This window comes from Anser cygnoides, chromosome Z (genome assembly GCF_040182565.1).
Source record: "Anser cygnoides isolate HZ-2024a breed goose chromosome Z, Taihu_goose_T2T_genome, whole genome shotgun sequence".
NCBI classification, from domain to species: Eukaryota; Metazoa; Chordata; class Aves; order Anseriformes; family Anatidae; genus Anser; species Anser cygnoides.
The window spans coordinates 10,166,613-10,191,884 of record NC_089912.1 but is presented as its reverse complement, the minus strand read 5'-3'; the positions used below and the strand labels follow the sequence as shown (position 1 = coordinate 10,191,884).

At 45.1% G+C, this 25,272-nt stretch overlaps 1 protein-coding gene across 6 annotated transcripts; it reads left to right on the top strand.

Annotated features, from left to right (window-relative positions):
- The first annotated feature begins 942 nt into the window (after window positions 1-942).
- Window positions 943-25,272, top strand: RNF20 (ring finger protein 20). Of its 6 annotated transcripts, none has more exons than XM_048054351.2 (20): window positions 943-1,079; window positions 3,363-3,533; window positions 3,682-3,849; window positions 3,959-4,106; window positions 4,265-4,447; window positions 5,614-5,732; window positions 6,685-6,831; window positions 7,022-7,099; window positions 7,370-7,489; window positions 11,086-11,265; window positions 11,459-11,594; window positions 12,582-12,703; window positions 14,564-14,961; window positions 15,556-15,673; window positions 17,599-17,748; window positions 18,690-18,902; window positions 20,102-20,227; window positions 21,292-21,432; window positions 21,825-21,926; window positions 22,154-25,272. In XM_048054351.2, exons 2-20 carry the CDS (start codon window positions 3,405-3,407, stop codon window positions 22,328-22,330), a joined length of 2,955 nt encoding a protein of 984 aa, XP_047910308.1. In that variant the 5' UTR covers window positions 943-1,079; window positions 3,363-3,404; the 3' UTR covers window positions 22,331-25,272. The 6 variants fall into 6 exon arrangements, with proteins under 6 accessions (XP_047910308.1, XP_047910310.1, XP_066843836.1 ...); XM_048054353.2 differs by having other exon boundaries at window positions 955-1,079; window positions 3,367-3,533; XM_066987735.1 differs by having other exon boundaries at window positions 956-1,111.

Here is a 25,272-nt window from a genome sequence, read left to right as displayed (position 1 = left end):
CTCTCTGCCATTCCAGTGGTTAAGCAGCTGTAGTTTTGAGTGAATTATGTGCTTAACCCTCTTACAGAAATTGCAAATGAAGGACTGTGGCTGAATTTGCCAGTTTCAGGAAGGAGCAACTCTACCTCCAACTTCTCTAACAGACTGAAAATTACAAATTGCTGCAGAACATTCTCTGCTGTTCCTCTTCACTGACAATGGATTGCTCAGTTCTCCCAGTTTCTTCACAAAAGTTCCTCATTTATTAAGTCACCCTCTCTTCCTCTTTCCTTAGCACCAGTACTTAAGCTTGCACTCTCACCCACATCTGCTGTACTGTCTGCGCATAACAATTCACAAGAATGTGACAGTTAATCTATAAATACCACTAAGGAAAACAGCACATTTCTTCTAAAGGAGGTAAGTGTCTGAGTGCCCAGATGAAAGTTATGTGACTTTCAAGAGTTGTTCAAGATCAGAGTGAAAATGGAGAAGAGGACAAGGGAGGAGGGCAATCTTCATCTAATTTGCAGGCTGTGTGCAAAATTATGCATGTATCTTGAAGGACAGCATCCCTTCATTAGCACTATAATCTGGCTGGCTAAAATAATTTTCCCATTTAAATCCCATTTTAGGGCACGCCCCAAATTGTATCTGGTAATGAGCTGTATAAAAGAACAGCTAAAAGACCAGTTTGAGTGCCTATCTAAAACACGATCTGTTTAACCCCCAAATCTTAATTTTAGTTTAGGTAGTACTTCAAGCTTTGAAGCATTTGGGAACCGGGAGTAATAATTTGGTGACCAGCGCCCCCTCGCCACCAGCGGGCGGGCCGGCGAACGCCATTTTGCTTAAGGGCACGGGCGCCGGCTTCAGGCGCGGCGGCAGCACCATGGCAACGGCGGCCATCTTAGGCGCGGGCAAGCGGCCTCCCGCGCAGCATCCATGACGGGTGAGGGCGAAATGGCCGCCGGAAGTAGGGGGGGGGCGGCTGCTCGGCCCCGCCTCGGGTCGCGGCGCGGGGGCTGGCGGCTTCCTGCGGGTCGGAGGGCGGTGGCGGAGGCCGCAGGTGTTGGGGCCGGGACCGGGCCTCGGGGCCGGTCCGTGTGAGGGCGATCCCGTGACAGGACCGGTGCGGGGGAGCGGGAGGGCGGCCGCGGGTCGGTGGGTGCCCGGGGGGCGGGCGGGCAACGGGGCCTCGGCTCGCTGAGGGCGGCCCCCGGGGGTGCGAGGGGTCGGTGGGAGCAGTTTGGGGTCCCTGCTGCGTGTGGGGGCCAGGGCAGGGAGCAGAGGGCTGGCAAATAGCGGGGATGCAGGGGGAAGTGACATAAACAACAGTTATGGAGGATGCCTGAATTACTTACGTGATCGAGAAGTTTTGAGGGGATGGGCTTGTCTGGGTCAGACCGAGCTAAATATTAGGCACGGGGAAGTTTGCTTTCAGCGGGTGGCTGGTGGTGGTTGGGATAGATGGCTTTGGGCCAGTGTGGGGAGCGCCAAGTAGAGTTATGTGTTAGTCTCTGCAAGAGGCTTTTAGGAGTAAGAGTGAGAGTAAGGTGAAGTGGAGTCCCTGGTGTGGGAGGTCTGTTGTGGAGGGGTGAATATAAATAGGCTGGGATCGAGGTGAAGAAAAGAGAGGGTCTGTGGTCATGAATGCTTAGTGACATGCAGTATGTGAGGAAGTGAGTAGTGTACAGGAGAGCTGCAGCTGTAGGGGTTGGTGTTGGCAATGAAAGAAATACTTTGTCTGGATAAAACAGCTGGAAGGGGGTAGTCATGGGTGTCTCACTGGGCTGATAGGTAGTAGATGCGTTTATCAAGAGGCGTTCTTCCTCCCCTTGCCCTTCCCAATGGCTTAGTTGTTCTAGCTAAAAATCAGTGCCCACCAAATTACGTTGCTAACGGGGAAAACAGTTAAATGGAAGTTATTTTTGTTTATTTTTTAATTTGGAGATGTATTTCATATTTATATTTCAAGACAGATTACAGGAATGCTGGATGAGATGTATGTCATATCAGCAACTCATTTAGAAAACAGCCACCATTCTGTATATGGTGGAAGCTGTTGTCATGCTTAAATGCTTGTTGAACAATAAGATTTGGCAAAGCAGTCCGTGTACCAGCTTTATCTTAATAATACAATAGCCTTATTACTTTCAGTAGAACTTTTTAAGTAAAGCAAGTACATGAGAACTGGCTGGTTTAGTTTGTTCTACAAAAGGAAAAACATAGTTGTTCTGTAAATGTTATTATAGAATAAAATGGAACAATGTAAACCCTGTTTGTACATTCTGCATTTCATTTATTTCTGGGTTTCATTTAGTTTAGAGGTAGGGAGATCTGTGGATTGAATGGGCACAAGACCTATGAATATTGGAAAGAATGCTGCTTATGTCTAATGAAGACTCCAGTTTTGTTTTCCAGCATTAACCACTATATTTGTTTGGAAACCCTTCAAGGAAATAATTGTTGCATTGCTAAATAACATGTTAGGAAAATGCAAGAAATACTGTTTAAATATGGGGGAAGAAAATGTTTTAACAGTGTGGGTTGTCAAGCACTGGGTCAGGTTGCACAGGGTAACTGTAGAGTCTGGAGATAACAAAAACTGAAGCGGACAAGGCCGTTGGCAGCCTGCTGTAGCTGACCTTGATTTAATCAAGAGCACTGAAGAGATGATCTCCAGAAATGCCTTACAGCCTCAGCTACTCTGTGATTTTCTAACTAGCAGTCCTGAACTTTTAAAATTGCCTTAATTTGGTCATAAGTCCACTCCACATGTGCCTGTCTCTCTGCTAAAATGTAGGAAAACTCTTTAAATGGGTCTTTGCAAATCTTTCCATGGAATTGCTGCTCAGTTCAGTAGGATTTGTAGGATCGTTTTGCGAACTTAGAGGGCTCATCTTTGAAGTGTTGCTGCCGTTGACTTTAACTGACTGAATGTTGATGTAACAACAGTTTGGTTGGTGTGAAGTGGACAGGTGCCATGTACACACAGTCTTAGGAAGTCTCAGACATACATGGCAGCCTGCTGAATCCTAACCCAAATCACTTTTAACAAAAGAGCAAGAGAAAAAGAGACTGAATCTGCATTGTTTTCTTTCTGAAGAGCATGATAAAATAAAGTGCTTCTGCTTGAACATTACAGATCAGTGGTAATAATGGTGGATATTTTTTTTCCATCGTATTGCTGTTCACTGTGCTAACCCCAGTGGTGTCTTTTAAGATTTTTGATCAGTATTTGCCCAAACCTTCTGAGTTACGCGGTCTGTATTGTGTTGGGCATCTTGTTAGCCATGATGGGTCGGTACATAAAAACCCCTAAATAGAGCTGGTTATGTCGGTGTGTTTGCTGGTTTTTAATGGTGTTCTTTAACACTTAGGCAGAATTTGGAGAAGAGGGGACCTTGTATGTCTCAGTCACCATGTCTGGAATTGGCAATAAAAGGGCAGCTGGAGACCCTGGCCCTTCTGCACCTCCAGAGAAGAAGGCTGGGGTTGAAGACTCGGGAACCACAGTGGAGACCATTAAACTCGGTGGCGTTTCTTCAACGGTATGTCTTTCTTGTGTATTGCCACTCAACCTCTCGTTATTTTTTTTAAATTTTTATTTTTTATCTGGGGACATCTCTCTTCCTTGCTGAGCCTGGTCTAGTGATCTGGCTTGTGTGGAGTGTGCCACTGACTTGTGCTTCTGCACAGGAGGAGATGGACATTCGGACACTGCAGACCAAGAACCGGAAACTAGCAGAGATGCTTGACCAGCGGCAAGCCATTGAGGATGAGCTGCGGGAGCACATAGAGAAGCTGGAGCGTCGGCAGGCCACTGATGATGCCTCTCTGCTGATCATCAATCGTTACTGGAATCAGGTTAGCAACGTGCTTGGTTAATACTGCTTTCTTGCACTTTCTTCTATTCCCCTGTTCTCCATTAATTCATGTCTGTACTTTGTCTTGTCTTGCCTGTTGTGTTATTCAGTTTGATGAAAACATCCGCATCATCCTTAAACGCTTTGACCTGGACCAAGGTCTTGGAGATCTCCTGTCTGAAAGAAAAGCACTGGTGGTACCAGAACCTGAACCAGACTCAGACAGTAATCAGGAGCGCAAAGATGAGAGAGAGCGAGGTGAGGCACCTGGCTGGGAACAGTGGAAAAGATGTTTTTTTGCTGTGGACAATGTTGGTTTCCCTTTCTAAAGGCTGTCCCTGGCTTTCTGATTATGAAGATTAGCATTATTTTTCTGCCAGAGCACATTTACTTCTTGCGTATCTTTCTGGTCCTAGGTGAAGGACTGGAGCCAGCATTCTCCTTCCTAGCCACCCTAGCCAGCAGCACAAGTGAGGAGATAGAGTCTCAGCTGCAAGAACGTGTAGAGTCCTCCCGGCGTGCTGTTGCTCAGATTGTCACAATGTATGACAAGCTGCAGGAAAAAGTGGATGTGCTGTCCCACAAGCTGAATAGTGGAGGTATGACCAAGGGGGCTGACCACTGGCTGATACTCAAGGGCCCCCATTTGCCTCCAGCATAGATGTGATGCTGCATTGTAAGCGTTAAGAATGACTAGGTTGTAATCTCATTTAGTTTCCAAAATAAGTTTGCCTAGCTTTCCAAACTCCTAATAATCAAAACCTCCAAGTTCTGCATGTTAGAAGTATATGATAATTGTCTCTAGATTTGAATGCTGAGAGCTCTGCCCAGTGTTGGGCTAAGGAGAGGTTTGTTACTGCCTGCAGTGTGCTTCTGCACCACAAGAAGTTACAGATTGCAGTTGAACCTTATCACCCAGCTATTCCTGGCCACCAGGTTAAAGGTTTCAAGTAAGGAATTCAAACAAGTATTGCAAACTGATGCTGAACTTCTCCCTTGCAGCTGAGTAAAAGGCTTAGGAGTAACTGACTCCTCAGTTTCCTCTGGGTTTTGAGCCAAATGGTACCCATCCAATGTCTTTTGGACACAAAGCAGAGTTTTGTAGAGGAAACCTAAATGACTAGCGTCTGAAAATTAGTGTAGAAGATTCACTTTACACTCAGATGAATATATGAAAAACTTGGCTTAAGGTTAGAATTCTAGTCTTTTTAGAGATGTGAATGCAAATTTACATGGAAGTACCAAGTCATCTTTGGTTTTCCTAGTTTCTGGAGTGTTTTATATGGTCTGAATGAAAAGCTCTGCAAATCTAGCATTGGTGTGCTAGAGTATTACTATTCTTAGTTGGCAGTCTCAGACTGTTGAAGTAGTGCCAATGCTATCATGTGAGCCTGGACTCATTTGTTATAATTTGTCATTTGGTATATTAGCTTAAACCACCTGTTGAAGGAGATGCACATGAATTTGACCTGCAGTAGGGTGTCAGTGGGATACATGTTCTATATTGCTGATGCTGACACGATTGGAATGATTTCTGGCAGTAGGAGATAGTAACTGACAGTCGGGAATGTGTCATATGTTAAACTGCAAAACCTTTTGCTTAGTGAGTACTCTGTGTGGATGGAGATCAGGAACCACCTGCTGGAGGGATGTAGTAAGCACAAGTTAACAGTAGAAACTTTTTTTTTCGCTTTCTCTGCTGTTTAAGAATTAAAAACAGCCTTCTTTGATTTCTGTTCATTTCCTTTTCTTGTGCCTCTCTCAGATATTACACTAATGGAAGAAGCAGTCCTGGAGCTTAATTCCTACCTGTCACATGAAAATGGACGGCTGCAGGAGCTGGCTGATCTTCTTCAGGAAAAACATCGAATCATGTCTCAGGAGGTATAAAAAGGAGAGAGAAATTTTTTTTGGGGTTCTGTGCTTGATTATTTCCCACTTAGAATAATTTGTGGTAAAAATTGTTTGGAAGACAGGTTATTGCTTTGGAGATGGGCAGGAGCAATGGAATTTGAAAGACAGATTCTGAACAAAGGTTATGGAATGGGTGGTTGCATGTAGGTTTTTCTGTGTGATTCAGATTCATTTGCTTTTTATATTGCTGAAGGAAAGAGAATAACTGGATCAGTGACTTGAGTGGTTTTGACTTTAGAAAGCAGAGCAGAGGAAATGGTAAGGTGATGTTTAGATGACTGTGTAAATATCTGAGATCAGATGCTTGACTTGATATCCCTGTCATTTTCACCTTCTTGGTTTCTCTGGGTCATGTATGAAAGTGTAAAAGCCTTAATTACAAGATCAACACAGTCATTAATTAAGGGATTAATTAAGGAATTAAGGGATTCAGATTATTGGCAGTATTCGCTTCAGAGGCATCAGTTCTTTTAATACCTGTTTGGGTTAACCGTGGCCTTGTTCAGTGCTTGTTCAAAGGCACTTCAGTGGTTTGTAGAGTAGATGACTGTAAGGATTTAAAAGATTAAAAAAAAAAAAGGTGCCTTTGAATAAGGTGAGGTGGCTGTTTCTACACTCTGCCAGATATCCCCAACATTTTGCCCTTTTTCCGTTATCAGTTTTGTTTTATTTTCATTACTGTTTTAGGTACTGTTGTTTTTCATTACTGTTTTTAGCTAGTGTAAAATTTGGATAGTTCATAATTTGGATACTGAGACTAATCTGTCTCAGTAGCAAAAGGCAATAGCAAAAGGTGCAAAGGACATGAATCCAGGCTATGATGTATTCATACATCAAAACAGAAGAAAAATAAACATTTAGCACTCTGAAAAACTGTTGATTCTATCTAATATTGCTGTCTAAAATACTCTTTTGATTGCAGTTCTCCAAGCTGCAAGAGAGAGTGGAGACAGCAGAGTCTCGTGTGTCTGTTCTGGAGACTATGATTGATGACCTTCAATGGAATATTGACAAGATCCGCAAGAGAGAGCAGCGTCTTAACCGGCACTTAGCAGATGTTCTTGAACGGGTAAGCACTATCATCTTTACTAGGAATCCAGATAATTGGGTGTAGTTTTGAGCTGCACAACATCTTCCTAGGGTACCTTGCTATGAGAAGTTAGAATCTCTACTATACCATCTTTGATTCTGAATATGATGTAGCAGCATATTCTTGGGGCTTAGTTGAGTGTTTATGAAACCTGTTGCTTCTTTTGCAGGTAAATTCCAAAGGCTACAAGGTGTATGGAGCTGGGAGCAGTCTCTATGGGGGCACAATCACTATTAATGCCCGCAAGGTAATCTCAAGGACTTGGTCATGTGCAGAGGGAAGGATAAAGTCAAGGACAGATAGTATATAGGACCTTCTTTACCACTAATCTCCTGGGTGACCTTGGGCAAACTATTTTGTTTGTATCTAAGTTTCCTGCTGTGAAACAGACCTGAGGGAAATAGACTCTGTCTCAGTTGGTGTTGTTACCAGACGATTACTTTTGCAGTAGACACTTAATTAGTACCATCAGTAAATATATTAATGGTAGAATTTAAAAGCATTTTATCCCCAACAGTTTGAGGAGATGAATGCAGAACTGGAAGAGAATAAAGAGCTTGCTGGGAACCGCCTCAATGAGTTGGAGGAACTGCGCCAGGATCTTGCGGAAGTAACAACACAGAATGAAAAACTTAAGGTGTGATATCTGTACCCGTGTGATGATGAAGGTGTTCTCTGTGGTCAGGTCCCGTTTCTTGTGCTGTACTGTGTCTCTGGGAATCCTTAGTTGTATTCCTCTATTCTGTGCTTCCTTTTCACATCCTGGGGTGCATAAAAAACAGGTTGAGGGATTCTATGCCTCTACTCCACTATTGTGATCACCACTTGGAGTACTGCATCCAGCTCTGGGGTCCCCAGTATCTGAAAGGCAAGAAAGAACCTGTTAGAGTGGGTCCAGAGGAGGGCCATGAAAATGACCAGAGTGGTAGAATACCTCTCCTATGAAAAAATGCTGAGGTGGCTGGGGTTGTTTAGGGCTGGAGAAGAGAAATTTTTGGGGAGACCATATTGCAGCATTTCAGTACCCAAAAGGAGCTTACAAGAAAGGTCGAGAAATACTTTTTACTCGTAGCAACAGGACAAGGGTTTTAAACTGAAAGAGGGCAGATTTAGATTGTATTTAAGGAAGCATTTTTTATGACTGGAACAGGTTGCCCAGATAAATTGTAAATGCCCCATCACTGGAAGTGTTTAAAGTCACAATGGACAGGGCTTTCAGGAGCCTGATCTAGTGAAAGAAAGCTTTGTCTATGGCAGGGACGTCGGACTAAGTGATCTTTAAGGGTTCTTTCCAACCCAAACTATTCTGTGATTTAGGTGGGTTGTGTACAGGACTTCTGCATGTTTGTGCAACCTAAGTTTACAGTTCGGTGCGTTGGTGACACCATGTGGTCATCAGTGGAAATTATACTAGTTTCTTATTTCCGTTCTTCATTCTGATGCATTTCTTTGGTATATTTTAATGATGTCTGGTTATTTAATTCCACATCTCTAGATTGACACCTTTCACTTCCCTTTCACCCCACGTGAGTAGAACTAGGGAACTTGTGTAGGAGAGTCTAGACTCTTAGAAGAATAGATGAACTTAAATATTTTCCGGGTGTTAGAGTGGTTAGATAGGAAATAGCATATGAATTTCTTATCTTAATGGTAGTGACACAAAAAGTGGTGAATCTATAGTAGATAAAATTTAGTTAATTCTATATATCATATACTTAACTTAGCTTGTTGCAAGGATCACCTGAGCTGATTAGTCAAGTTTCAGAGATGACATTCCAAAAGCTGTCTTGAGGAACATATAAATTATATTTATTCACATGAGTTTGCTTTGAGACCATTTGGCATACAACTCTTCTTTTCTCTTAATTAGTGCTGAGCTTTATGTGTGTATATGTGTATCTGCTTCACTGCTGGTAGTTACACCCATTTGCTAACTTTTCTATAGTAAAATTCACATGCTATGCTTTCTTTCACTTGCTTTCTGTCAGGAGAAAGGAGAACTAAAGAATACATAGGGCCGCTCCTTGATAGGGAAGGTCTCCTCACAGACAATGACATAGGCAAAGCAGAGACGCTTAACGCCTTCTTTGCCTCTGTCTTCAATGCCGATGATGGGCTTCGGGACCCAGGGTGCCCTGAGCTGGAGGACCGGGACGGTGGGGATGACAAACTCCCAACCGACCCTGAACGTGTGCGGGATTTGCTGCTCCACCTGGATCCCTACAAGTCCATGGGTCCGGATGGGATTCATCCCCGGGTGCTGAAAGAGCTGGCGGATGTCATCGCGGAACCTCTCTCAATTATTTTTCAACGATCCGGGGAATTTGGAGAGGTCCCGGTAGACTGGAAGCTGGCAAATGTTGTGCCGATTTACAAGAAGGGTCAGAAAGAAGACCCTAGCAATTACAGGCCTGTCAGTCTCACGTCAGTGCCTGGTAAAATCATGGAGAAGATGGTTCTCGAACTTATTGAGGCTCACCTGGGGGACAAAGCAGTCATTGGTCCCAGCCAGCATGGGTTTGTGAAGGGTAGGTCCTGCCTAACTAACCTGATTTCCTTTTATGATAAGATCACCCGTATGATGGACCAAGGGAAACCAGCTGATGTGATTTTTTTGGACTTCAGCAAGGCTTTTGACACGGTTTCCCATAGGATCCTACTGGACAAAATGTCCACCATACAGCTAAATAAAAACATCATACGATGGGTGAGCAATTGGCTAACGGGCAGGGCCCAAAGGGTTATGGTAAATGGAGCTGCGTCAGGCTGGCGGGCGGTCACCAGTGGGGTCCCTCAAGGCTCCATTTTAGGGCCGGTACTTTTCAATATTTTTATAAACGATCTGGATGTAGGAATAGAAGGTATTTTGAGCAAGTTTGCTGATGACACCAAACTTGGAGGAGTTGTGGACTCGAATGAGGGTGGAAAGGCCTTGCAGAGGGATCTGGATAGGTTGGAGAGCTGGGCGATCACCAAACGCATGAAGTTCAATAAGAGCAAGTGCCGGGTCCTGCACCTGGAACGGGGAAATCCTGGCTGCACGTACAGACTGGGCGATGAGACGCTGGGGAGCAGCCTAGAAGAGAGGGATCTGGGGGTCGTGGTAGACAGCAAGTTGAATATGAGCCAGCAGTGTGCCCTGGCGGCCAGGAGGGCCAACCGTGTCCTGGGGTGCATCAAACACGGCATCGCTAGTAGGTCAAGGGAGGTGATTGTCCTGCTCTACTCTGTGCTGGTGCGGCCTCACCTCGAGTACTGTGTGCAGTTCTGGGCACCACAGTATAAAAAGGACATGAAACTGTTGGAGAGTGTACAGAGGAGGGCTACGAAGATGGTGAAAGGCCTGGAGGGGAAGACGTACGAGGAACGGCTGAGGTCACTGGGCCTGTTCAGCCTGGAGAAGAGGAGGCTGAGGGGAGACCTCATCACAGTCTACAACTTCCTCGTAAGGGGGTGTCGAGAGGCAGGAGACCTTTTCTCCATTAACACCAGTGACAGGACCCGCGGGAACGGGGTTAAGCTGAGGCAGGGGAAATTTAGGCTTGACATCAGGAGGGGGTTCTTCACAGAGAGGGTGGTTGCACACTGGAACAGGCTCCCCAGGGAAGTGGTCACTGCACCGAGCCTGTCTGAATTTAAGAAGAGATTGGACTGTGCGCTTAGTCACATGGTCTGAACTTTTGGGTAGACCTGTGCGGTATCAAGAGTTGGACTTGATGATCCTTAAGGGTCCCTTCCAACTCAGGATATTCTATTCTATGATTCTATGATTATATCTCTTTTTCTTAGAAAGTTAACAATGCCTAGTTGCACCTAGTTTCTCTAGTGCCCAGCCATGCTTTTTAGTGTTTCTGTGTTGATTGGTTTAGGTGATTATGGTTTTATAGTAAATCAGTTTAAAAGTTTTATTGTATTTCCCAAATTTGTATCTTTGAGGTAAACTGTTGCAAAACCTGAAAAGGAAAAATAAATGTGACTGTGTAAGAGAAACAGCCTAGTATATACCAGTAGAGAGAAAGTACCCACTTTTTTTTTTAGCTGATACTTAAGCATATCATATGCATCTACTTCACAGCAATGCTGTTAAAGTTCTGCTTTTTAAGATACTTGTGCTGTTGCCACTGTCAAGTTGCTTGTGGCAGCTTAATTCACTGTTATTCTACCTTGCAAAATGGATGCCGAAGACAGGGACGTGATGTCATTTTCTGTGGCATCTTCTTGTGTCCTGACCAGGTTGAGCTGCGACGAGCAGTGGAGGAGGCTGTGAAGGAGACTCCAGAATACCGCTGCATGCAGTCCCAATTTTCTGTTTTGTATAATGAGAGTCTCCAGCTGAAGGCACATCTTGATGAGGCCCGCACTCTGCTTCATGGCACCCGCACCACACACCAGCGCCAGGTGGAACTGATCGAGGTAACACCTGTGCTCCTTCAGACTGGGGAACATTATCATCCCATCAACTATCACTGTTGATTTGGGTGGCTCTGGAGATGTTTGGGATCACTTCTTCCTGGTGATAATTTATCTGTTCTTGTACCTTCTGCTGATGAGGTGAGAGATACTCCAGGGTCACTGCACCAAATTCTGTCCATTTCTTATTCCACAGAGGGATGAGGTCAGCCTTCACAAGAAACTACGCACAGAAGTGATTCAGCTAGAGGACACTCTAGCACAAGTCCGCAAAGAGTATGAGATGTTGAGGATTGAGTTTGAACAGACACTTGCTGCCAATGAACAAGCAGGTATGGAACTTTTCTGCTATGTTAAAAAAAATATAAAATTAGAAGGCTGCATTGCAGCACAACACTTCAATATCATTCCTTTTCCACTATTAAATACTTGTTCCGTCAGGTTTCAAAAACAAAGCTCTTCTCATGATTCAGGGCAGGCCAGTTCCATGCTGTCTGACTTCCTTGTAGGTGTTGCAAAATACTGGATTTTGCTAATAATTTGGTTTATGACAGAGCATTTTGCACTGTTAAAAAATTACTTTTGGGAGGATTAATTTACAAATCTGGGATAGCAACCTAGACAGGACACTGGTAATGCTTAATTTCTATCCAGAAGAAAGAAATAAGTTGTTCTTAAAGTAGCCTTTAAATTATAGAGATTTTTTATAGCGTGACTGCTGTGGGTTAATATTTAGCCAGTTCCCAAGCAGAAGATGGCTAACCTCCTTCTTTTTCACTTGTTTATTGCTAAGCCTGATGTTACATAGCTTAGAATATCTCTTTGGTTTGTTTGGGTCATCTGCTTGGTTGTGGCCCTTCTCACCCTCTTGTGCACATCTTTTCTACTCACTGTGGAGGCAGAGTGAGAAACAGAGAAGACCTTGACGCAGCAAGCACTATTCAGCAATAACCAAAACATCAGCGTGTTACCAGCATTGTTTTGGTCTTAAATCTAAAAACAGAACTGAGTGAGCTGCTATGAAGAAAACTAGCTCCATCCCAGCCAGACCCAGTACAATTATATTTTTCCTCCACATTCCTTAAAGGAAGAATAATGTTAAAGGAAAACTAGGGCTGGGAATTTGCAAGGACTTATGGTAGCTTGTAAAGCTAGCCTGATTTTTTTCTCTAAATGCTCTGTTGTGCAGTAGAATTATTATAGTCTTGTTTTGATCCCTTGTCACTATCGAATGATAGCTTGTTCTCCATCTCTGTGAAAGTCTTAACAGAAGATCAGCAAAAGTGTGTTGTTAAAGTAGTGTGTTTCTGGTTTTGTAGGTCCAATTAATCGAGAGATGCGTCATCTCATCAGCAGTCTCCAAAATCACAACCACCAGCTGAAGGGAGAGGTGTTGAGATACAAGCGCAAACTGAGAGAGGCCCAATCTGACTTGAGCAAGGTATCAGAGTGGGAAATGGCAGAGGGGAGCAGGGAATGCTTAGTGGAATGGTGAACACTGGTCAGTCCTTTGTAGAATCACAGAGTGGATTGGGTTGGAAGGGACCTTAAAGATCATCTAGTTCCAATCCCCCTGCTGTGGGCAGGGATGCCACCCACCAGACCGGATTGCCCAAAGCCCCATCCAACCTGGTGTTGAACACTTCCAGGGATGGGGCATCCACAGTTTCTCTGGGCAACCTGTTCCAGTGCCTCACCACCCTCTGAGTGAAGAACTTCTTACTTACATCTAATCTAAATCTACTGTCTTTTGGTTTAAAGCCATGACTCCTTATCCTATCACTACACTCCCTGACACAGAGTCCCTCCCCAGCTTTTTTGTAGGCCCCCTTTAGATACTGGAAGGGTGCTATAGGGTCTCCCCGGAGCCTTCTCTTCTCCAGTCTGAACATCCCCAATTCCCTCAGCCTGTCTCCATAAGAGAAGTGCTCCAGCTGCTTGATCACCTTTGTGTCCCTCCTCTGGACTTGTTCTAATACTTCCATGTTGTTCTTGTGCTGGGGGCCCCAGAGCTGGACGCAGCACTTCAGGTGGGTTCTCACGAGAGCAGAGCAGAGGGGGAGAATCACCTCCCTTGACCTGCTGGCCATGCTACTTTTGGTGCAGCCCAGGACACAGTTGGCTTTCTGGGTTGCAAGCGCACATTGTTGGCTCATGTTGAGCTTCTCATCCACCAGCACACCCAGGTCCTTCTCCTCAGGGCTACTCTTAATCCGTTCTCTACCCAGCCTGTATTTGTGCTTGGGATTGTCCCAGCCCAGCTGCAGGACCTTTCATGTGGCCTTGTTGAACCTCATGAGGTTCGCATGGGCCTGCCTGCCAGGTCCCTCTGGATGGCATCTCTTCCCTCCAGCATGTTGACCGCACCACATGGCTTGGTGTCATTGGCAAACTTGCTGATGCACAGTGCACTCAATTTCGCTGTCCGTGTCACCCAGAAAGATATTAAACAGCACCGGTCCCAATACCGACCTCAGAGGAGCACCTCTGGTCACTGATCTCCACTTGAATGTTGAGCAATGGACACTTGGACAATGTTGACCACAACGTTTTGAGTGCAACCATCCAGCCAGCTCCTTACCCACCAAGTGGTCCATCCACCAAATCCATGTTTCTCCAGTTTAGAGACAAGGATATGATGCGGGACAGTGTCAAATGCTTTGCAAAAGTCCAGATAGATGATGTCCGTTGCTCTTCCCGTATCTACCAGTCCTGTAACCCCACCAGATTTGTTTGGCTTAACCTGCCCTTAGTGAAGCCATGTTGGCTGTCACTAACCACTTCCTTATTTGTAGTATCACATCATTGCTTTTAATATCAGCCTTTCTATTACAGCATGCAGTATGTATGTAGTGTAATTTCTGATGGAGAACCCACATTCTCCTGCTTTCCACTTATCAAATTAATTGCCTTCCTTTTGTAGTTGTGCAGTTCTCTGTGAAAAGTATTAGCAGTTTCAGAGAAAGCACACAAGCTGATATCTGGGACAATGAGGGAAGAGGGATAAGGTTCCTTCGGGAAGAGGTTCTTCACTGAGAGGGTGGTCAGGCACTGGAGCAAAATCCCCAGGGCAGTGGTCATGGCACCAGGCATGCCGGAGTTCAAGAAGCGTTTTGACATCACTCTCAGACACAGGGTCTGATTTTTGTGTGGTTCTTTGGGGCACCCAAGAGATGGACTTGATGATTCTTGTGGGTCTCTTCTAACTTGGATATTCTGTGATAACTGTGATACAGGTTTCTGGCTAAGTACTTAATGGTTAATTTCCTTCTGTGTCTTCTCTCTTTCTGTTGCATTACAGATCCGCTCTCGCAGCGGTAGTACTATCTTACAGTCCCAGTCCAGCACTGAAGACACAAAGGAGGAGCCTCCAGAGATCAAACAGGAGCCAGATGATCCTTCTGCCCAAGTACCTGTGCCCAAGGCTGCTTCTGAAGATGCTAGTGAAGTTAAGGCCAGGCGAGATGAAGAGGAACGGGAGCGGGAAAGACGTGAGAGGGAGAGGGAACGAGAGAAGGAAAAGGAAAAAGAGAGGGAGCGAGAGAAAGAGAAAGAAAAGGAAAAGGAGCGGGAGCGGGAAAAACAGAAGCAGAAGGAATCTGAGAAGGAAAGAGAGTCCAAAGAGAAGGAGAAAGGGAAACATGAAGATGGAAGAAAGAAAGAGGCTGAAGTGATCAAGCAGCTGAAGGCAGAGCTCAAGTAAGAGTTGCTCATCCTCTCTTTCCTGCGTGAGTTGAGCTAGCTTGGGTGATTGTGTGAGATAACTTGCAGCTCTTAAGAGATTGACTACTGAAGTGAGAGGTTTCTAGCACCCTCTCTGTCTGATAAGGGTTTGGACAACATAGTAACACTTCTACAATAGCCTAAACCATGAATACCAAGCCAGGTACTTCTTAATGTGGGTCAAGTAATCTTTGCTGCTGTCATTACAATTGTGTAAAGCTTTACAGCAGCAGATTGTTAGTGAAGAGCACAGTGGCCTTCCCTGTCTTAGACAGTACCAAAGCAGAGATGGATAGCTGTTGCTATCCATGTTCCATTGGGTACATAATTCTGTCACCCTCTGCCTTCTCTAAGTTTTTCAACCCATATGTGCCTGAACCTGTTTCTTTTCAGTCTCCGTCTTGTGCTCCTTGACTGTTTTGCATTTACCAGAGTGAGAAGAGCCGGGGAGAACTCCATATATGTGCAGTGTGGGAGATGGAGCAAATACTGGTCTGACTCTCATGCTAGTTATACAACAATGTAGCTTTTCTGCCAAGTACTCCCAGTTGTCTATCTCTGTGTTTCCAGGAAGGCCCAGGAGAGCCAGAAGGAGATGAAGCTGTTGTTAGATATGTACCGCTCTGCCCCCAAAGAACAGAGGGACAAAGTGCAGCTGATGGCAGCTGAGAAGAAAGCAAAAGCTGAGGTAAACTTCATTTCTCTTCCCTCTTTTACTTTTGCGTGCTACTTAAAACTTCAAGTACTCTGCACCTGCACTATGGTGCTTTTGTCTTCAGGCTGGAGGTGGTTTCTCTTCCTGTGTTTGTTACTTACAAGAGAGATTGGAATAGTCTGGAGACGAAAACAGAGATTACAGGATGCCCTTTTGAGGGGTAATATTTTCATCGTCAGTATTAAAGGTGGTGGTTCTTTCAAAGGCGTGTTTAGCTCTCCATTGCTGTAACATGTAGGTTGTTAGCTTTACGTCATTAACAAGATTTAGAAAGACCTGAAGACAAAGAGGGATAGGCAGCAAATTAGACAAAAATTAAACTATGCTTTCAGGAATATTTTGGCAGTGTGGTCTCAGATTTCTCAGTGGATGTGGCAAAGAACCATCACCTGATGTATTTAAAATGAGGCTTGAACAATGATTTGAGAATAAAATTTGAAAATGTTGCATCTGAGTGAATGTGCAGAAGATTCGCTGAAGAGTTACACTGTAATATTAAGTGATGTTATGAGCATGGCTGCCTTCTCCAGCCCCTCAGGTTCAGGACTTCCTCCTGTCCAGCCACTGGAGCTTAGCCTGGAGCTCAGGATCTCTGCCCAGGCTGAGGGGTGTGGCTGCTACTTTCTTTTTTTATGGGTTCAACAGTAGTGACACTGAGCACATATCCCAGAGACACATGCAGAGGACACAGCCTGTCAGACAGATTGCCACTTGGAAGCCACTGCCTTCAACAGCACCTACACGTAGGACTCAAATAAAACATAGACACGAATAGCCAAGTCCACCTCCTCTTCTTCCACTGGTAGAGATGAAAGTTCACTATTGAAGGTGTGCGTGCACACACAGCACCATCCAGGTTCACAAGTGTGTACACATTTGCAGATCGCTCAAGTCTATCCAGTACCTCTTGACTGTGTCCTGGGCCCCATACCTAACTCACAAACCAGTTTACCAGTAGCTGGCACTTAGTCCCTGCAGCGCACGTGCACGTGCATGAGGTTACACAGAGGTGGTTAAGAAAAGATTTGCAAAGAAGGTATAAGTAGAGAAGCCAGACTGCCGTGATTAGGCAGATGACCATACTGACCAGCTGTGTTTCACCTGCAACCAAATCCTTTTGTACCCCTTTCTGTCTGTAAACCTCTTCGTTGATCCTTGCTCCCCTTCCCAGTGCACATCTTTTCGTGGGTTTGCAGAACTCTACTGATTTCCTTAACCCCTTCTAGTTTGGTGTCCCCTCTGGTTTAGTCTGTTTGGTTGCAAAGCCCAGGTTGATCTTCCTGGAAGCGGCACCTGTAGTTTGTTTACAGCCCAACAGTTAGTGTGACTGACAAGGTTTGTTTCTTGTCATTATCTCCATGTCTGTTTTGTCAGGTCTGCACCTCTGCATATTTATTTCTGGTTTCTCCCCCACTATTTTTTTTTCCTCCTTGGTGCCCTAGTTGACAAGGTCCCCAGCCAGATAACCTTCCTGGGATAAACACGCTTCTGTTCTCACATCAGTAAGGAACCAAACCTGGTCAGTCACACTATTGCTGCCTCCTGTGTTTTGTCAGTCAGGTTGTGTCTTTGTATGTTTTGTGTATGGCTTCTTCCTTTTTAATCATCCCTTTTTGCACTGAAAACAATCTTTGACCAGATGCCTTAAAGGAGCAGATATTCTTCTTCTGCTTAGCCTTATCAGAAGTTTTGAAATCGAGATTTCAGTCTTATAGCCTGGCTTAATGCTTTCTCTGCCAGTAATACAATGGCTTGTAGAAGTGAGATGGGTTTTATTTTCCCATACTTTGAGGGTAGTTTTTCTGAAGCTTTGAATAATTGTGGGGAAAACCGGCTCTTAACAATGTTCAGGCCACATTCTTGTGTTTAGTGTCATTTCTGTCTTGTCTGTCTTCTAGCTGGAAGAACTAAGGCAAAGGGTGAAAGAATTGGAAGACAAGGAGAAAAAGGAGAGTAAAAAGATGGCTGATGAGGATGCGCTCCGCAAGATCCGAGCAGTAGAGGAACAGATCGAGTATTTACAGAAGAAACTAGCCATGGCTAAACAGGTGAGAAATTTCCGATAAGCTCTGTCACAGTTTGGGCGTATTGGAAGTAGGTGCCTTCAGTTTACAGCCAGGAAGATTACCTGAGGGAATGAATTTCTGTTTCTGTATATTCATTCCAGTGATGTGCAAGTTGTGTCCCTGTTTACTGAAGCAAAAAAGAAACAAAAAATCCCAGCACCAGCTGTCACAAAGCTCATGTCAGGCGTGGTAGGGAAACTTAGTTGTCCATGTGGCTTAGGTGAAGAGCACAGAGAAGTGGCTGGGTCAGCCTCTACAGGAGTAAGTTGTAACTTCTTTTCAGAAGTATTTTTATTGGCACAGTTCATACAATTCATGCATGTGCATGGTGCTGTGACATACCTTCCCTTTAAGTCTTTTTCCACAAAAAAGGGCTTAATCTAATGTTAACAGAGTGGGACCCATTGAGCAGGGGAGAGGCAAGCCAATCATTTGATGTGTACCCTTAGAATTGAGTTTTTTTCTTATTGTACAGAACTGCACTGTCTTGTCATTTACTCCATTAATGTTGAAGCAGCCTAAGTGAGTATAAAGGCCTTGTCAGCATTCTATCTGGAAACTGTTGAGTTGTCCATATATAGTGTTATTGGCCTAGTTTATATGGCAGCTATTTAGCTAGCTGCCAGAAGCTAGGAGGTGGCCTGTGCCACATCTGATTTTTTTTTTTTTTTTTTTTTTCCCCTAGCAGATACAAGCTAGAGTCTGTGAATTCCTGTCAAGACAAGTCTTTTTTTTGTACATCTTCTAGTTCAGGGCATCTCTGCTGTGATGCAGACTTCTAGGGAGTACTTTTGTCTGGTTGCTGGGAAGATACCATCAGTCTTCTTTGGTCTGTGCTAGTTTTGGCGTCTATGAGTACAATTTTCAGGGTAACCATTAGGGTACAGGAAACAGTTCTGCCAGAGCCTGTAATCCTCTTGCAGGAGGAGGAGGCTCTGCTGTCAGAAATGGATGTCACAGGCCAAGCCTTTGAAGACATGCAGGAGCAGAACATCCGCCTGATGCAGCAGCTGCGGGAGAAGGATGATGCCAACTTCAAGCTGATGTCTGAGCGCATCAAGTCCAACCAGATCCACAAGCTGCTGAAAGAGGAGAAGGAGGAGCTGGCAGACCAAGTTTTAACACTGAAGACACAGGTAACCTGGGAGAAGTAGAGAGGACAACCAAGCTCACAGGAGGGTAGAGGTGGTGTGGGTTAGCCACAGTAGGCAGCCAAGCCACACACAGCTGCTTACCCACCATCCCCCTGTGGGATGTGAGAGAGAAGGGTAAAAGTGAGAAGTCCAGCGGGTTGGGATGAAGGCAGTTTACCAAGTAAAGAAAAAGCTGAATGTAAAAGCAAAGCAAAATAAGGAATTCATTCACTGCTTCCCATTGGCCTGCAGACGTTTAGTCATTTCCAGGAAAGCAGGTCTTCGTCACGCATAATGGTTGCCTGGGAAGACAAACACCGTAACTCTGAACATGCGCCCCTGTTTCTCCTTCTTTCCCCAGCTTTTATGGCTGAGCATGATGTCGTATGGTATGGAATACCTCTTTGCCCAGCCTGGGTCAGTTGTCCCAGCCGTGTCCCTTCCCAAATTCTTGTGCAGCCTACACGCTGGTGAGAAACAGAGGTCTTGATGCTGTTTCATCACTGTTCAGCAGCAACTAAAACAGGAGTGTGTTGTCAATGCTGCTTTGGTCACAAATTTGAGACATAGTGCCATGCATGTTGCTATAAAGACAATTAACTCTATCTCAGCCAAAATGAGTACAGGAAGGAATGTTCCCCTAATCATCCTAGGTATACCATATCAGACTTTGAAGGGGTCTGTCTTAGTAAGGAACTGCTGTATGAGCATAAACTCATACAGGTTCATTGCTATGGACAGCAGGAGGAAGGAGAAAACTGGGAATCACAGAATCATAGAATAGTTTGGGTTGGAAATTACTACCTAATCTAAATCTACCATCTTTTGATTTAAAGCCATTACCCCTTGTCCTATCACTACACTCCCTGACGAAGAGTCCCTCCCCATCTTCCCTGTAGGCCCCTTCTAGGTACTGAAGGCCTCTATAAGGTCTCCAAAGAGCCTTCTCTCCTCCGGCCTGAACAACCCCAGCTCCCTCAGCTGGTCTTCATAGGAGAGGTGCTCCAGCCCTCTGATCATCCTCATGGCCCTCCTCTGGACTCACTCTAATATGTCCGTGTCCTTCTTGTGCTGGGGGCCCCAGAGCTGAACGCAGTAGTCATTTTCCTATGTTAACGGTTCTACATGTATATTCTGCCATCTCTGAAGACCTGCAGAGCATGCATTTCAGTCCTTCTGTACCTCCTCTCTCCCTTTCCAAGGTGGATGCCCAGCTGCAAGTTGTACGTAAACTGGAGGAGAAGGAACACTTACTGCAAAGCAGTATTGGAACAGGGGAGAAAGAGCTAGGCCTCCGAACACAGGCCCTGGAAATGAACAAACGCAAGGTGAGCAGTTGCTTGATTTCCTCTTGGATTATAAGATGGAGTGGTCTTGAGGGGAGCATAGAAGGCTCCTGTCTTTCATTGGTGTTATGGTACCTGATACTCCTTCCTTTTGGACTAGTATACCAGAATGCTGAGGAGTTCTAAAGAGAGTTCTAATTAAGGTGTGGTAGACTGATGTTTCCTTTGATAAAGATGAGGAAGGTGTAGTTGTTTCTGTGATAGGTTTCATGTAAAAGGCACCTTAGCTCAGACTATCATGAAAGAGGCAACAGCCAGATTAAGTTAACTGGCACCAAGTAAAGCTTTCATAGGAAATATGAGATAAATAAAAGAAAATTATGGTTGGGGAATGTTAAGACACTTGTTAAATGCGTAAGATCAGAAAACAAAGTAGGCATGTAGAGTGGAATAAAACTGAGTGTCATGGCTGATCCTGCCATTGTTATCGAGTGTTTAGTAGAAATACAGGAATGACATAACAGACAGGAAGGCAGGAATAGCACTTTGAAGAGGAGATGGGGGATTTCTGTGCAATCACTTCTGTGTAATACCATGTTCTGAAGTACTAAGAGAACTTGGCTAATAGTAGTTAGAGAACGCTAAGAAACTGCTGAAGAGAGAAAACAGTTTAAAAACAAACAAAAACGCAACAAAACTCATCTTGCAGTTCTCTCTAGTTTAGCTTTAGGCCTGCCTGTAAATTTAGTTGAGAAAGTGTAGGAGTGGAGGGCTGAAAACACTTGAATGAGAAAAGAATTGTGGGAGCATTGATGTTTTTCTAATCAAGTTGCGTTACAGTGTAATAGGGCTTATTTTTAACAAAGAGGAGTGTTCAAACTAAATGATTAGAGCTTGTTGACAAGCAGATAATTTGTTGTTCTTGTAAAGTTTAGGGAATAAATTTAGTTCTTCCATTTGAAAATACCATAATCAGATTGAAAAAAGTAAATCTCCAGTGGCCCTGGAAGTATTCTATGGGCAGTCTTGAATTGTCAGGTGGAGGGACTAGAAATCACTAGAACTTTTTCTGTGTCTGTTACTTCTATACTGGTTTATTTTTTCAGGCCATGGATGCAGCCCAGCTTGCAGATGACCTGAAAACCCAGCTAGAGCTGGCTCAGAAGAAGCTACATGACTTCCAGGATGAGATAGTGGAAAACAGAGTAACTAGAGAGAAAGAGATGTTCAACTTCAAAAGGGCTGAGGTATACAGTTTGTACACAATCCTTCAGTATCTGTCTCCTTGGTGTCTGTCTCCCTTTTGCATTGAACTCAGAGCAGATTCCAGCTACGTAAGTTTCCTTACTGTTTCCTAGCTAAAACTTTTTGTTGTTGTTGTTGTTGTCCATTCACTTGGATTTCAGCTCAGTCTATTGAAGTAGCCTCTTGGCTGTGTAGGTTTTGATATTATTGACAATACAAGTGGCACCAGATGATGATGTCATCTCTCGTAAGTCTTTTGGTCTATCAGCAATAAAAGTATAGGTGGAGTGACTTAGCTAGATGCACTGTTGGGTAGGTGCTACCTCTGTTTCTTCCTTGGATTAGTTGTGACAGAAGACACTGGTCATCTATTTGCCCTCTTGTTTTCATACAGGAAGACATTTCTAGGTTACGCAGGAAGCTGGAGACCACTAAGAAGCCTGACATGGTTCCCAACTGTGATGAGATATTGATGGAAGAAATCAAGGATTACAAGGTGCGTAGCTGTCTCCTGCTTCCCTCTTAGCTCTGCTTTAACCAAAAGGCTGTGTAGTCATGCTTTCAGTATATATTATTTGTCTAGACTTTGGCACTGTAGACCTATTTTGCACAGAAGAAAGCACCCTTTCCATATGAGGAGTGGAAAGACCTTCATCTTTAGTCACATTTTAATGTATCTAGTGCAATGCAGTGAGCCTTCTCTATAATGATTTTGTCTTGCAGGCCCGCCTGACCTGCCCGTGCTGTAACATGCGCAAAAAGGATGCTGTCCTCACAAAGTGTTTTCACGTCTTCTGCTTTGAGTGTGTGAAAACACGTTATGACACCCGGCAGCGTAAGTGCCCCAAGTGCAATGCTGCCTTTGGAGCCAATGACTTCCACAGGATCTACATCGGTTGATTCTTTCCACTGGAGTCAGAGGAAGTTGCTGCTTGTTGTGACCACCCAGCCTCCCTCACTTTCTCTTATTGTCACCTGTGGGGCAGTCAGTGCTTCCGTCTGTTCATCTACAGTCTCTTCTGGGCAGTGTGGTTGGGGAATGGAAAGAAATAGATTGTGGATTTTAGTTCCTTTCTTGTCCCTATTCTTTTATTCTCGCCTTCATTTTTTTGTGGATTTTTTTGATGCCTCAGAGGATGTTTTCCATCTATCAATTTCACACTGTCAAGTTGGAAAATATATCAGTGAAGTCCTGGCTTGGTGGGATGAGAGCTGTCTGTGGTCCTGCAGAAAGAAGTGAGGCCTTCACAGAATCATCTACGTTGGAAGAGACCTACAAGATCACCCAGTCCAGACCCAACACTAACAAGTCCTCCAGTAAACCGTATCACTAAGCTCTACATCTAAATGCCTCTTCGATACCTCCAGGGATGGCGACTGAACCACTTCCGTGGGCAGCCCATTCCAATGCCTAACAACCCTTTCGGTAAAGAAGTTCTTCCTAACATCCAACCTAAACCTCCCCTGGTGCAACTTTCAGCCCATTCCCCCTCATCCTGTCACCAGGCACGTGGGAGAATAGACCAACCCCCACCTCTCTACAGCCTCCTTTAAGGTACCTGTAGAGTGCGATAAGGTCGCCCCTGAGCCTCCTCTTCTCCAGACTAAACAACCCCAGCTCCCTCAGCCGCTCCTCATAAGACTTGTTCTCCAGACCCCTCACCAGCTTTGTTGCCTTCCTCTGGACTTGCTCGAGCACCTCCATGTCCTTCTTGTAGTGAGAGGCCCAAAACTGAACACAGTACTCGAGGTGCGGCCTCACCAGAGCCGAGTACAGGGGCACAATCACTTCCCTAGCCCTGCTGGCCACACTGTTTCTGATACAAGCCAGGATGCTGTTGGCCTTCTTGGCCACCTGGGCACACTGCTGGCTCATATTCAGCCGACTATCAACCAATACTCCCAGGTCCTTCTCGGCCAGGCAGCTTTCCAGCCACTCATCTCCCAGCCTGTAGCGCTGCTTGGGGTTGTTGTGCCCCAGGTGCAGGACCTGGCACTTGGCCTTGTTGAACGTCATACAGTTGGCCACAGCCCATCGGTCCAGCCTATCCAGATCACCCTGCAAAGTCTTCCTACCCTCGAGCAGATCGACACACGCAACTAACTTGGTGTCATCTGCAAACTTACTGAGGGTGCACTCGATCCCCTCATCCAGATCATTGCAAAAGATATTAAAGAGGACTGGCCCCAGTACTGAGCCCTGAGGGACTCCACTCGTGACCGGCCTCCAACGGGATTTAACTCCATTCACCATGACTCTTTAGGCCCGGCTACCCAGCCAGTTTCTAACCCAACGAAGCATACGCCAGTCCAAGCAGCCAGTTTCTTGAGGAGAATGCTGTGGGAAACAGTGTCAAAAGGCTTACTGAAGTCAAGGTAGACCACATCCACAGCCTTTCCCTCATCCACTAAGCGCTTCACTTTGTCATAGAAGGAGATCAGGTTTGTCAAGCAGGACCTGCCTTTCATAAAGCCATGCTGACTGGGCCTGATCGCCTGCTTGCCCTGTAAGTGCCGTGTGATGACACTCAAGATAATCTGCTCCGTGAGCTTCCCTGGCACTGAGGTCAAGCTAACAGGCCTATAGTTTCCTGGGTCTACCTTCCATCCCCTCTTGTAGGTGGGCATCACATTTGCTAGCCACCAGTTGACTGGGACCTCCCCTGATAGCCAGGACTGCCGATAAATGATGGAAGGCAGCTTGGCCAGCTCTTTGCCAGTTCTCTCAGTACCCTCAGGTGGATCCCATCTGGCCCCATTGACTTGTGTACATCCAAGTGCTGTAGCAGGTCGCCAACCATTTCGTCGTGGATTGTGAGGGCCACAGTCTGCTCCTGACCCCCTTCCACCAGCTCAGGGTACTGGGTATCCAGAGAACAACTGGTTTTGCTGCTAAAGACTGAGGCAAAGGAGGCATTAAGCACCTCAGCCTTTTCCTCATCTCTTGTGACTTAAGTTTCCCCCCTGCATCCAGTAAAGGATGGAGATTCTCCTTAGTCCTCCTTTTTGTGTTTACGTATTTATAAAAACATTTTTTATCTTTAACAGCAGTAGCCAGATTGAGCTCCAGATGAGCTTCGGCCTTTCTAATTTTGTCCCTGCACAGCCTTACAGCATCCTTATAATCCTTCCAAGTGGCCCGCCCTCTTTTCCAAAGATCATAAACCCTCTTTTTTCTCCTGAGCTCGAGCCACAACTCTCTGTTCAGCCAGGCTGGTCTTCTTCCATGCCAGCTCGTCTTTGGGTGTGTGGGGACAGACTGCTCCTGAGCCATTAAGACTTCCTTCTTGAGGAGTGCCCAGCCTTCCTGGACTCCTCTGCCCCTCAGACCTGCCTCCCAAGGGACTCTGCCAACCAGTGTCCTGAACAGCTCAGTCTGCCCTCCTTTATTTCAGGAATTTGCTCTGGTTGTATAGTATTAAATCCTGTGAAAGTATGGTGGCATTACTGAGTGTGAATGGGAAGCTCTTCCCATTGAAAGGCCAAATAAGGAATGAACTGGTACATTTGTAGAGCTTAGTGGAGTGACTCCTTGGGCATGTATCTTCCTGAGTCAGGCCAAGAATCTGTGAAGACTGGTGCATTAGTAAACATCCTCCGTCCCCAAAAGCATATGCACATCTTTATATTCATAAGGGGAGAAAGAAGCTGTTGGTAAATCTTTGAAAATAGCATACCACTGATGACCCTGGTCGATGTGGACGTCTTCTCCTAGGCTGAGAGATTGCTGTCATTGTCCTTAGGTTCCAGAAAATACTTTGTAGGGGTTTCTTTGGTGCAGTTTTGCCACAAAGATTAATCTTGTAATGCACAAGCTATAATAAAAGCTGTGGATTGGGTTA

What these genes read in the sequence shown, in the direction of transcription:
- RNF20 (XM_048054351.2), top strand. Translation starts at nt 3,405, where the DNA reads ATGTCTGGAATTGGCAATAAAAGGGCAGCTGGAGACCCTGGCCCTTCT. An exon ending in TAGCAGATGTTCTTGAACGG is followed by an intron (nt 6,832 to 7,021) that starts GTAAGCACTATC and finishes CTTCTTTTGCAG; the next exon opens with GTAAATTCCAAAGGCTACAA. An exon ending in AACTAGCCATGGCTAAACAG is followed by an intron (nt 17,749 to 18,689) that starts GTGAGAAATTTC and finishes ATCCTCTTGCAG; the next exon opens with GAGGAGGAGGCTCTGCTGTC.